The sequence below is a fragment of the Plecotus auritus genome (genome assembly GCF_963455305.1).
Source record: "Plecotus auritus genome assembly, chromosome: X".
In the NCBI taxonomy this organism is placed as follows: Eukaryota; Metazoa; Chordata; class Mammalia; order Chiroptera; family Vespertilionidae; genus Plecotus; species Plecotus auritus.
The window spans coordinates 137,219,315-137,233,501 of NC_137784.1; the positions used below are offsets into that span (position 1 = coordinate 137,219,315).

The 14,187-nt window shown below is 45.4% G+C and overlaps 2 protein-coding genes across 2 annotated transcripts in view; one reads left to right on the top strand and one right to left on the bottom strand.

The window, feature by feature from the left end:
• LOC308239263 (uncharacterized protein) overlaps positions 1-14,187 on the bottom strand; it is a gene marked incomplete at its 5' end in the record, with an annotated part of 47,789 nt that overhangs the window by 18,035 nt on the left and 15,567 nt on the right. The window lies entirely within an intron of this gene.
• LOC308240335 (erythroid transcription factor-like) lies at positions 8,758-10,774 on the top strand (the record flags this gene model as incomplete). Its single annotated transcript, XM_080653217.1, has 4 exons — positions 8,758-9,100; positions 9,207-9,313; positions 9,818-9,943; positions 10,403-10,774. The coding sequence occupies 4 exons, from the start codon at positions 8,758-8,760 to the stop codon at positions 10,772-10,774; spliced, it is 948 nt and encodes a 315-aa protein (XP_080509343.1).

Here is a 14,187-nt window from a genome sequence, read left to right on the forward strand (position 1 = left end):
TTCTCTCAGTCATCAATAGAACAAGTGGTCAGAAAATCAGCAAAACTTAAAAGACCCAAACAATATCATTTACTACCTTGACTTAATTGATATTTATAGACTGTCTCACCTAATAACAGTAAAGTTAACTATCTTTCTAGGTGTACACTGAACAATAAGGAAGATAGGCCTTCATCCGGGCCATAAAAGAAAAAACTTGAACTTAAAAAAACAGGATCTAAGATATATTCTTCAACCATAACGTAATTAAATCAGATTCTAATAACAGATATCTAAGAAAATCTCTAAATATTTTCAAACAAAACCACCCACTTATAAATTATGCATGATTCAAAGAGGAAATTTTGAGACCATTTTTAAAATACTTGGAACTGAATATAATTTAAAATATAACATTTGAAGTTTGTGGGATATGCAAGATGGAGTAGTGCCACTGCTTTTTTTTTAATTTTTAAAAATATATCTTTTAATTGATTTCAGAGAGGAAGGGAGAGGGAAAGAGATAGAAACATTAATGATAAGAGAGAATCATTGATTGGCCGCCCCCTGCACGCCCCCTACTGGGGATCAAGCCTGCAACCCAGGCATGTGCCCTTGGCCAGAACCGAACCTGGGACCCTTCAGTCCACAGGCTGACACTCTATCCACTGAGCCAAACAAGCCAGGGCAGTGCCATTGCTTAAGGTCCTCCTTACAACTAAACATTTCTAGACATAAAACTACAAACATGAAAACATCTGAAACAGGAAAAGAAGTCAGACTGCCTAGGGACCTTGAAACTTAAGGAATAAGATGAGTTTCCTTATTGTCTCCATTATATTCCAAACAGACAGAGCCCTGCAGAAGCCTCCAACCCAGAACCACTAACAGGCATAGACAAAACACACCGAGATAATATGTTCCCTTTAGCCAAAGGACCGGAAAAGGGTGGTTTAGTAATAGAAAACCTTTTTGGCAATTACCAGCCCAATTCCTATTAATCTGTCTGTGTCAATTTAATTCTTAAACCAAAATTATCTAAAGAAGAACCCAAAAGAGTAGGAGGGATATTTTGCTTCTCCCCTATCCCAGTTCCTGGAATAAAGTGAACACCCTATAAATCATAGCTTTTCTCAATCTTCTCTAGAGAAACATCTATCATGAAAATACTTTATGCACTCAGTTGGTATACTAAAACCATCAGGAAGAAGGTATTGTAGAGAAGGAGCATGGAAGCACTCATTTGCCAAGTATTTGTCAGAACCATTTTCTTTAATATGCATATTAATGACATGCCATTTGCTAATCTCCTTCCTGAGTTGGTTTAGGAAAGCCAAGGAAGTGGCCTTTTTCATAAATATTAGAATAACTCTAGGGATGTTTAATTGATGGTTGTTGAATAAGAAAAAAGCAAAAATCAATCCTTATTTTCTTATAGGGACAATTAATAACTACAGACAAAATATTCCCAAAAGTATAGATCACAGTGTTATTTACCATAGCATTATGAGTTATTTTCAGTAGACGAGTTGGTCTGAGTAATATGATTTGCCATAATCCCAGAAATGTAACTCTGTGGTCTAAATTTTAAATATAATGTTATATACTGCAGGTAGCTTAAAATAGCAAAAATTCGAGAATTTTTAAAAATTTCTCTTATTTTCTATGTCTTATGTATTCATTTTATGATGAAATAAAATTTATTTTTAAAATAAATAAATTTATAAGTATTTATTAAGTATCTCTGATGTGTCTAGACATGTTCAAATAGAATAACTAGAATGTATACACACACTGACACATATATGCATATACACTGATACATAAAGTGAATTCCATTAGATGTTTTGATAGCCAAAGGAGTTTTATTAAAATCTTTGGAGTGAAGGAATTTATTGCAGTGTTCATTATAACTATAAAAACTGAATACAAAAGCTACTGCCACTATTTGGAGACCTTTATATTTCTTGGCCTGGGTAAAAATTTTGTATTTGCTTTGTATTAATTTATTGTTTCTATACATCTCTGAATGTGTGCTTTTCCCCACAACAAAGGAGCAAGAAAAAACAGGAGGAACTACATTAAATTGTTAACATTGCTCACATTTGGAGGCAGAAAGAGAGAAGTTTTAAAATGTATTTTTAATTTTTTCTCCAATTCCCTGTGTTTATTACATATAGTGAACATAATTCTCAAAATGAACTGATCCATAACCTAGAAGAAGACAATTGTGTCTTCATTTTATTTTTCTAAAAGAAACTTTGGCCATGGCAAGAGCATTTACTAAAAATATCATAAACTGCACTGAGGAGAGCTGTAAGTACATCTTTGCTTTGTCTCCCAACTTTGTCCAGAGTGAGTGGTGCTATTATGAACTCTACTTTGCCCACCACAATCTCTTCTATGAAAGTTATGATTACTTTATTTTAAAGTATTTTAAAATTTTTATTTTATTGTCATAAGAACACATGAGATTTACCCTCTGACCCAATTTTTACATGTACAATGCATTATTGTTGATTATAGGTACAACGTTGCACAGCATATCTCTCCAGTTTTTATCTTATTTAACTGACACTTTATGCCTGCTGATGACTAACGCCTAATTTTCCCATCCCCCAGTTCCTGGAAACCATCATTCCAGTCTCTGATTCTGAGTTTGACCATTTTAGAGACCTCATATAAGTGGAATCATGCGGTATGTGTCTTTCTGTGATTAGCTTATTTCACTTAGCATAATGCCCTCGTGGTTCATCCATTTTGTTGCAGATGGCAGAATTTCCTATTCTAGTAAAGCTGGATAGTATTTCACTGTGTGTGTGTGTGTGTGTGTGTGTGTGTGTGTGTGTGTGTGTGTGTATCCTATATTTTTCTTTATCCATTTATCTGTCATGGACATTTAGGTTGTTTTCACAGCTTAGCTATTGTGAACAGTGCTACAATGAACATAAGGGTGCTTATGTCTTTTTGAGATCCTGATATCAATTCTTTTGGATAAATACCCAGCAGTGGATTGCTGGATCATATAGTAGTTTTAATTTTTTGAGGAGGCGCCATACAATTGTTCATATTGACCTTTTCTTCTTTTAAAAAAATGTTTTAGCTGAAACCGGTTTGGCTCAGTGGATAGAGCGTCGGCCTGCGGACTAAAGGGTCCCGGGTTCGATTCCGGTCAAGGGCATGTACCTGGGTTGCGGGCACATCTCCAGTGGGAGGTGTGCAGGAGGCAGCTGATCGATGTTTCTCTCTCATCGATGTTTCTAGCTTTCTATCCCTCTCCCTTCCTCTCTGTAAAATATCAATAAAATATATTTTTTTAAAAAATGTTTTAGTTATTTTCTGTTTCTAAAATATTGATTTCTCTCTTTAATATTAGGAACAAAACAAAAACAAAATTTAGGAATAAAACAATGTGTGGTTTCCTATATTCATATAGATTATAGATTACATATAAGATTTAGCTTTAATGGAGGAACTACTCAAATGTAATAGTCAAAATTACTCTAAGTTTAAAGTAGTATAAAAGAATCTTAAGTTGGTGGAGGTAGGCAATGATCATTTTGTATTCCTCTCAAATCCTATAGTGGCACCCAAAGAACAAGTTTCCCTGATAAGACCTTTTGCCTTTGTATTCTGTGGATTTCAAGAAACAGTGTGGTACCAAGACAAAAAACCACTTTTTATGTGTGCATGTGTGTGTGTGTGTGTTGGATATCCTATCTAATAAAAGGGAAATATGCAAATTAACTGTCACTCTGTCACAAATATGGTGGCGCCCATAGCCACAAGATGGCAGCGCCCAGTCCACTCAGTGCTGCCAAAGTCCCCCAGTCCCAGGGGGGCAGACGCTGAGAGCGGACAGCATGAGCGGCCTGGTGGAGTGCTTATTTCATTGCCGCGGCGACAAGACAAGCATTACACCCCGGCGGTAGAGGGCCTCTGGGCAGTGGGCATGGAGCAGCTGGGGGTGGGGGGAATGTTTGCATCGTTGCCCCTGCGACGAGGCAAGTGTTCCATGCCTGGCGCGGATGGGCCTCTGAAACACAGAGAACCTCTGGGAAGTGGGTGCAGAGCGGCTAGGCCCCGCAGAGAGCTACTGGCGCACGGATTCGTGCGCAGGGCTACTAGTATTTAATATGTGCAAATACACACATAGTTGTCTACAAAATGAACTAGAATTTTTTAAAGTTCCAGAAACCAGAATTGCTAATGTCACAGACTTAACCTGATGTGGCAAACTCTTGACTAATATATTTCCATTTTCCACAAGGTCCTGGCAGTATGTAAGAGCATTCACATTTTACAGGACTGAGGCTCAGGGATGTTAACTGACTTGACCTGGATCACATAGTATGACCTCACTGAATCCAAAGACTGTTGTGGCTTCTCTGACATATGTCCTGACCCAAGTCAGCCTTTCTCTAGGATCTTCAGCTTCCCAGAGGTTCTCTGACAGAAGACAATTCTGCAAAGTGACCACTTACTGGTCTTAACTGTCACCCTCTCTGAGTTTGACTGAAGAATAATTATAGGGACACAGGTTCTTTCTGTAGTCCACCCACTCATATACTTCATTTCAGCTTCAGTGGAATGGGGAGCTGTGGGCTAGACCCTGATTATGTGAGTCTAAAGAACCTGGGCATTTCCTGGGTCAGTCCTGTGGTTGCTCTGGGGTCTGTTCCAGGGAACCACACTGCTCTCTGACAAGGTGGTAGAGAGGCCTTCATTAAACACATATTCCCACTCTAGAATCCAGGAGCCTCCATAATTTTTTTCTTTGAGGCACAAATGACCAGAGGTAAAATCCCGTGGCCTGCCATTTTCAATCTGTGTGAACCTGAGCAAGACATTTATTTGTTGGGAGAAAAAGTTTTCCTCTACCAACCTAAGCTCAAATGGTCATGGCCTGTGAATTAACTGATGATAGACAGATTAACAGAAGAAAAGATGGGCATATGTGGGAGCTCTCAATAATGAGTAACTCCATGAATAGCTAGAGCAAAAGGTTTATAAACCATCTAAGCAAAAGGGAGGGAGGTTAGGGCTCCAATGGGAAAGTTATGGAAAGTTCTGTTGGGCTTTTTCATGCTAACGATAATGGGCAGTCTATCTCCTTCCATGCTCAACATTTCCCAGGGTGTATGTATGTATATGTGGAGGTATGGAAGATGAATTAGTACTTTCCTATGCTAAGCATCAGTCTTCCTTCAATTGGAAATTTCCCTATGGAGAGCAGGGGTGGGTAGGTCAATGGCAGTTGCATTTTTGGTAGGTTCTGCTTAAAATTAGATAATGTTTCTTTCTATGGTTGCTGTCTGTTGAGGTGTTTTCAGTTTAAAATCATCTTCATACCACTTTGGTGGGCTGCTAATTTCTTCATAGTCATTTGAAACCCATTTCCTCATTTGTCATGTGGAGGTAACATATCCCTTGCAGATTAATCCTAAAAATTTCATGAAATTATATACAGAAATTGCCTGAAACAGTGGAGAAAGGGTGACAACAAACAATATAGATGTCTTCTTCCTCTTACTGCATATTGTATCCATTGGTTTCAGTTACCAATTCCAAATCTATTATTCCTTGAATCCTATCTCACCTTAAATCATTGCTGCCTCAAGTTTTCTTTATCTGGCTACTAGGCTTCTAAAAACAGAGAAAATATGTTTGTGAACTCAAAGGGAAAGTTCCTGGTCACAACTTCGACTTGGAAAGCAATTTCCTCATTACATGGTTGCCCATAATTTTTTTTAAATATATTTTATTGATATTTTACAGAGAGGAAAGGAGAGGGATAGAGAGCTAGAAACATCGATGAGAGAGAAACATCGATCAGCTGCCTCCTGCACACCTCCCGCTGGAGAAGTGCCGGCAACCAAGGTACATGCCCTTGACCGGAATCGAACCCGGGACCCTTCAGTCCGCAGGCCGACGCTCTATCCACTGAGCCAAACTGGTTTCGGCATGGTTGCCCATAATTTATCACATCTCTCTCTAGTTAAAACCTAAGAACATTTACTGGGTGCCCACCATGAGCCATGTCCTATGCCCTCCCTTACCTTGTACATTTCCTGCAGATCAGCAGATCACCCTCCCTCCACAGCAGCCTTCAGTTCCTGGGGACTCTTATCTCCTCCTCCACTCCTTTGCACAAGGAGGAAAGTTCCCACCTCTCCCTCAGGTCCCTATCTGCATTCTCACTCCCAGAAACGAGATCACAAAGAGCCCTGTTCATAAGCTTATTCCCTAATAGTTCTCAGGAAGGTACAGATAACAATTGTTTTATGTTCTCAAAAAGACTTTAAAATATCTACTTTTCTCTGTTCTTGAAGGTTGCAATGTTGAACGTACAGGCAGTGGGCCAGAGCATCTGGGGAGAGGCCTGTGGGAAGAGGAGCTGCTGAAAGTGTGAAGTGCTGAAAACCAGGGAGGACTGGATAAGTGAGAAAGGGGAAAAGGAATCAGGGGAAGCAGTTGGGAAAAATCAATTGGGGGACTGCCTACAGTGCACTTCATGTGGGCTTTAGGGTCCAAAATACTTTAGAGTTTGGTTCTCCCTTATACTAGCTCTGTGATCCTGGGTAGTTTTTCTTTTTCCCCTGGGTAGTTTTTTTAAAAGAGCTATTTTGAAGATTGAAGGAGAGAAGTTATATAAAGTAGTTAGTATAAAGCACATCACTAACATACTATTATTTGTACTGAATCTTAATTTCATTTACAAATATTTCATAACATTACTTTGTGTTCTTAGTTTTTAATCTTAGAACTATGCTTCTTTTTAAAAAAATACTCTCATATTTCAAAAACAAAAACATGTCAAATATATAGAAGTACATATGGTGCACAAAAAAAGCAAAAATCATGAGTGACACTGGAATGATTGAGATCAAGAAAATGCTGCAGTAAATAATTACAATTATAGCCTGGCCAGCATGGCTCAGTTGGATGAACATCGTCCCATGAACCAGGAGGTCACAGTTTGATTCGTGGTCAGGTCACATGCCCGGGTTACAGGCTCGATCCCAGTAGGGGACATGCAGGAGGTAGCCAATCAATGATTCTCTTTCCCCCTCTGAAATCAATAAAAATATATATTATATAAAGAAAAGAAATCCCCATCTGCAAACTCTTTGGGAACCTCAATTGAGTTCAGGAGCCTTGCTTTCATTCTTGACAATGACCCCAGATGTCCTCTGCACAACACTCCCTACCTCACGCCCTACCCCATAGAGTCCACAGGAACCCGTGATCCAACTCTCAACACGAACCTTAGTCTTGAACTTACATGGATAGAGCATTGGCCTGTGGACTGAAGTGTCCCAGGTTTGATTCTGGTCAAGGGCACATGCCTGGGTTGTAGGCTCAGTTCCCAGTGGTGGGCGTGTAAGAGGAAGCCCATCAATGGTTCTCTCTCATCATTGATTTTTTTTCTCTCTCTCTCCCTCTCCCTTCCTCTCTGAAATCAATAAAAATATATGTTAAAAAAAAAAAGAAAAGAAAATCCTTTTCTGAACCTGTGGTGGGGCGCCTGTCCTGACCCTCTGCTTTAAGTCCAGACCTCATCCTATACAGGCACCTACAGCCTCACCTAGCACAGGACCCCCTGCCCAGACACTGTACAGGTCTTGCTGACCTAACCCTGTCCTGGTTCCATGGCCCCGGCCTTCTACAGGAAGCCTTGCCTATAACAGTGCTGGAGCCTATAACCGGATTCTGCAGAAAACCTTTCTCTGACTTCCAATAGGAATCCATAACTTGACTCACTTCAGTAATCTCTGACCTGATCTTTTATAGGAACCCCGAAACTTGGCCTCTGGAAACACTCTCCTGACCCTGTATAGGAGCCCTGATGTGACTCTCTCTCTGACAGCCTTGTTCTGGAAGCCTTGTCCTCACCTTGTACAGGAGCCACTGTTCTGACTGTGGCTAGTGGCTACCACATGAAACAGCGTAGCTCTGGGGAGTCCAGAATCCTGAAGCAGACACTGCTATAGGCTTTTCAACCCTGTTCCCCTTTCTTCCTGACTCACTCACTTTCCCAGCCTCCCTTACAATGACAGGTGGACATGTGACAGTTCTGATCAATGGAGTGAGCAGAGTGACATACACAACTTCCAGGCCTGGCCCATAGGAATGTCTCCTGGGCCCTGGCTGGTGTGATCAGTGGTTAGAGCATGGGCCTGTGCACTGAAGGGTCTCGGGTTCAATTCCCAGTCAAAAGCATGCACCTGGGTTTAGGTTCGATGCCCGGCCCCAATCGGAGCACATGCAGGCAGCTGCTGAACTGGCTTTCCTGGCAGGGTTCCATGCTGTTGGGGTTGCCATGGAGACCCTTAGCTAGGGTAGAACCCTACAAAGAGGCCATCTTGGAAAGGGCCAGAAGCCTTCACGAGGCTATGTGGACCACATTCTCTACGTATGTGCAGGCCTGGGAATATATATCCCCAGACTGCCACATCAGGAATGAATGTTGTAAGTAGGATGGGTGGCCCTAGTTGTTGAGTGGCCCGTGGGGCTCCACAGTTATGCTCAAAGCCCATTGGGAAATGGCTGCAGGTCACTGCAGTTGCCAGGGTGACCAGTGGGGCTCAGATCCAGGAGTCCCTCAGGGCCAGCAGCTATTCTGGCAACCTATGGGAAGGTGGGAAGGTTGGCCACCATGCTGGGGCTGTTGGGTACCACTGCACCCTGAAAGCAGGATGGCTTCAGACCGTTCTGTCCCCTTCTTTCTTCCTTCCCATACCCACCCCCTCAACAGGCTTCCAGGTGCTCAACTGTATGGAGGAGACCCCAGGGGGCTCAGCATACACCAGCTGGGCCTATGGCAACATTGGGGTCTCCATGACCTCCACTGTGTGCCCCACCGGGGAGGATGCCCCGCCTCAGGCCTCAGAAGATTCCTATGCGAGTGGCACCTCCCTAGAGACCTTAAGGACACGGCAACTGAGTCCGGACCTGTTGACACTGGAACCTGCATTGCCTTCCTCCATCCCTGTCCCCAGCAGTGCCTCTGGGGCCCCTGACTTCCCTAGGAGCTTCTTTCCTCCTACTGGAAGCCCCCCCAATCCAGAGGCCTATTCCTCCACCAACCTTCATGGAATCCTGCCCATGGCCCCCTGTGGTGAGGACCCCCAAAGGGGACAGGGAGGTTGAGGTGGGATGGGGGGGTGGTCCAAGGCAAAGTTGGGCTGAGCCTGGTCCCTCTTCCCCCCTGTCCACCTCACCAGAGGCCAGGGAGTGTGAGTACTGCAGAGCAACAGCCACTCCGCTGTGGAACCTGTGCAATGCCGATGGTCAGACGATGAATAGGGAGAACAGGCCCAAAAAGCGCCCGGTAAGACCCCAGGCCTGCCTCCCCTCACCCAGGTACTGCTGTTCCCACTCAGTGCAGGATCTCTGTCCTCACACTCTATGAGAACCCCGATCCCCCTCCCTGCCCCATCCACTCAGAGACCCAGCTCTGCACAGGAGTGTCTACCCTCAGCCCACCCTCAGGCTGCAAACAGGCACGCCATCCACTCCCTGCAGTTTTCATACTTGGCTACACACTGGGATCACCGTGGGGCCATCCCTAGATGTGTTGATTTACTTGGTCTGGGGCGCTACCTGGGCATCAGGATTGTTTTTGACTCCCCAAGTGAGTCCAATGTCCACCAACGTTGAGAACCACTGATGCAGTCCCCCACATCTGGAAAACTCTGGGACAGGAGGCCATGTCCTCACCCCTTAGAGAACCCTCAGTCTACGCCTTGTCCAGGAAGCCCTCCTTCACCCTGACCCTCACCTCCTGTGTCCTCCACCCCCAGTGCACTGACCCTCACATTCTTGCTGCCCCCAGAAGGTCAGCAAGCGGGCAGGTGCCCAGTGCACCAACTGCCAGACAACCACCACGGCAGTGTGGCAGGTGAATGCCAGTGGGGACCCTGTGTGCGATGCCTGCGGACTCTATTACAAGCAACACAAGGTGTGCCCTGCCTCTTGGAGCCTCCCCCCTGCTCTCCCATCCCACTAACCCTGCCTTCCTTCTCCTTCTTTTCCTTTCCTGTATTCTTCCTATCTCCCTTCCCTCTCTTATCCCTGTTATTCTCCTCCCTCCTCCTTCCCCCTCATCTCTCTCTTCTCTGCACCGTCATCTCCTCCCTGACTTCCTTTTCCCTCCTGCTCCCTTCTCTCTTCTCCATTTCTCATCTCCTTCCTCCTCCCCTCCAGCCATCAGTTAGTCCTATGGCAAGAGGCTCCCCCAGCCTTTCCCCAGCTTAGGGCCTCACAAGCTCATGATTCCTTAGGGCATTATTTGTGCCACAGCTGGGGCCTGCTCCCCTAGTCCTGAGCCAGTTCCCTACTCTTAAGGAGTGGAGTGAAAAGGGTGTCTCAGAGGCAAAAGTCTGAGGTTGGGGACCACTCATGGCCTCCCTTTTGTCAGGCGAACCAACCAGTGACCATGCAGAAGGATGGGGTAAAGACTAGAAAGCGCAAGGCATCACACAAAGAAAAAAAGAAGCCAGCGTCAAGTCTGGGAGGCACAGGACCAGCTGATGCACCAGCCGGTGGCTTCACGATGGTGGCTGGGGGCAGCGATGGTGGGAATTCTGAGGAAGTGGCCTCAGGCTTGACATGGGGCCCACCTGGCACTGCCCATCTCTACCAAGGCCTGGGCCCCGAGGTGCTGTCAGGGCCTGTCAGCTACTTCATGCCTTTCCCCGGGCCCCTGTTGGGTTCACCCACAGGCTCCTTCCCCACAGGCCCCATGCCTCCCACCAGCAGCAGCACTGTGGAGGCGCCACTCAGCCCATGAGGACAGAGCATGGCCTCAGAGCAGGGGTGGGGTCCCTCTCCACGTGAAGCCAGCAGTCCCTCTACAACCCAACCTCTGGGCCCCCCATACCCCTTGGTCTGGACCGTCAAAGATTTATAAAATAAAGTACCAAAGTCCTGAAGTTGGAGGTGTGGCTCTGAGTGGGATGAATAAAGAGCCGTGGTAGGTGGGTGTGCAACGGTGCCTGTGGTTCTCTGGTGATGGCGTGAGGCTGTGAGAGAGAACACTTGTGACCCTTCATGATAGTGGGTTACGATGTGCAAGTATAACATGATGTGTATGTGAAACCACATGTGACAGCAACCAGGGTGTATGAAATGGCGTGTACATGCACACGTCATGGGCAGAGACAGTGTGTGGTGGCTGATTGCTCTGTGAGGTGGTGACCATGGGGGTGAGGTTGTGAGAGATGGTGTGCCTGACACCAGGCGACTGTGAGGAATGGGCACAAGTGACTGTACGAGAGGACATGGGGGTATGTGTGTAACGGGGTGTGCTGAGGCAACATGTGAGGTTGCACTCATGTGATTGCACACCACGCAGGGTGGTTCTGAGACGGTGTACCAGGCACAGCGTGTGTACCAGGATCAGCATCTGATAAACAAACATTTCTGGAATGCTGAACAAGGACTGTGTAAGACGGTATGTGGAGACCTAGCAGTGTGACCTGAGGTACTGCATGTCAGGAGGTCTTTGTGGGTCTGGTAAGGGCAGCACTTGTGTGTCAGCATCTGTATGTGAGCGTATCCCATATCATGTGCCCTGTCACAGTGCCTCTGAGCGGCTGACAGCGTGAGCAGCTCTGTACATGTGTTTGTGGAGGCATCAACATATATAGTTTCAGTCTGTAAGCTAGGCACCCACCTCCAAGGGACAGAAGACATGTTCAGGACAGGAATGGGAGGGGAGGGTGGGGATGGAATGGCGGCCAGCAAGAAGGGCAGAAGGCCAGTCTTAGACCCTGGGGTTGTCCAGGGGCCCTCCTGTCACTCATCTCTTATCTCTCTCAGCCCAGCTTGGCCTGCAGCCCTGTGGGAAATGGTAGAGAAGGAGGGGGGAGATTAGGAGACAAAATAATCTCTAGGGGGGATATTTAGACCCCACAGGTGGGGAGTTCCCCACAGTGCCAACTCCCTCCCCAACATACTCACTGACCTGGGTGAACTGCTCCCCCTGAAGTGGAATCTGTTCTTCCATGGAACAGACCCTCACATGGGTGCATGCATGGAGTCAGGTGACATCCTAACCCAGACAGGTTAAGTGGCTCTCCCAAGGCCACACAGCTGGTGGCACAGGGCTGAGCCAGGCTCCGTGGCTTAGCCTCCACGCTGCCCAGAGGCTCCTAACCGCAAGCAGCACCGTTTCCTGAGTGTTCACTGTGCTCGACAACGGCTGGAAGGCTCAGCTGCTTTCGTTCATGAACACCTGAAAAAATACTCTAGTCCGGCCAGTGTGGCTCAGTGGTTGAGCGTCCACCTATGAACCAGGAGGTCACAGTTTGATTCCTGGTCAGGGCACATGCCCAAGTTGCAGGCTCAATCCTCAGTGTGGGGCATGCAGGAGGCAGCTGATCAATGATTCTCTCTCATCATTGATGTTTCTTTCTCCCTCTCCCTCTCCCTTCCTCTCTGAAATCAATAAAAATATATTTTAAAAAAAGAAAGGGAGCATCGCGTTAGCATCATAACATGAACTAAGTGTGGCCAGCAGGGAAAAATCTAGCAAAGTCGGTTGGACTCCCCTCTGTGTCCCATTGTTTCTGGGTGGCTTGGCAAGAACTTGTTTAACACATATTTTCTCTGTCTTGTCTATGAATTACCTGCTTTCCCTTTGAAATCACAGACCCCTGCCTCCCTCACCTTAGTCCAAAATGGCTAAGAGGCCTCAACTGCCCCATTAGCCCAGGGAACTGCCATATGTACATATGCGAGAAATTTTATTATTTTCTGCTGTTAATCTCTCATGTCAATTTGATTATTAGACCAGCCAGAAGAACTTAGAAGGGTAGAAGGAAAATTAGTTTTCCTCCCCCACAATAGCAAGATGTTATGAGAATTAAAGAAGATGAATTATTTAATTGGTACATAAATTGTCCTCAACCAATATTAGATGACCTAAAGCCTTCTCTTTCCTTCAACCCTAAGCAATATTAAGCATTAACACTGGACTAGGAATTAAATTTCTATTACAAAAGTAAGTTTTGTGGTTGTTTTTGTCTCCTTTTTTGGTGAAGCTAAAAGATGAGGGTTAAAGTTTAAAGCAATTTGCAAGTAATACTTAAGCAACATCCTATCTAATAAAAGGGTAATATGCAAATTAACCATCACTCTGTCACAAAGATGGTGGTGCCCATAGACACAAGATGGCCGGTGCCCAGTCCTCTCAGCCCCACCAGAGTCCCCCAGACCCAGGGGGCATGGCGGCCGCTGAGAGCAGCCAGCCTGAGCAGCCTGGAGGAATGCTTGCTTCGTCGCCGTGGCAATGAGGCAAGCGTTCCACACTCGGCCGTGGATGGGCCTCTGGGCCACGGGTGTGGAGCGGCCAGGTCTCGCAGAGAGCTACTGGCGCACAGATTCGTGTGCAGGGCTACTAGTTAGTGAAATATTTAATAACTAGAGGCCTGGTGCATGACATTTGTGCACTCAGGGAGGGGGTCCCCTCAGCCCGGCCTGCACCCTTTAGCAGTCCGGGAGCTCTCGGGTGATGTCCGACTGATGGCCTAAGCTGCAGTTGGACATCCTTAGTGCTGCCATGGTGGCGGGAGGGGCTCCCACAGAGGCAGGAGAGGGTCCCACCACCGCTGCTGCACTCACCCACTGTGAGCCCAGCTTCTGGCTGAATGGAGCTCCCCCTGTGGGTGCACTGACCACCAGGGGGCAGCTTCTGTGTTGAGTGTCTGCCCCCTGGTGGTCAGTGCGCATCATAGCGATCAGTCATTCCACTGTTCGGTCGATTTGCATATTACCCTTTTATTATATAGGATTATTGTAAATCCAGACAATGAAATGTCATACTCTTGAAAATGATTTTACTGTTCTTAAATGACACATTCTTTCAACATTATTCTAACAGTTGCATATTAACATGGTTATGTCAATTTCTGCAAGTAAAATTCCATTGACATTTCAATTTGGATTACATTAAACCTGTACATTATGGCCTACCATTATCTCAATACATTCATGACTTCCCATTTTCACAACTAAAAAATATTACTGAAATAACAATATTAAAATCAGTCAAACAAACAAAAAGTATCTTTTCCAACTCAATAATCTAGCAGACTACATATATCAAACATGCCATCAGACTTAATTTCCATTAACCTTGTTTGAACCACAATTAGACCTTCGTCCATTCTAGATAGTTATAATAAACCTTCATCAAAATCC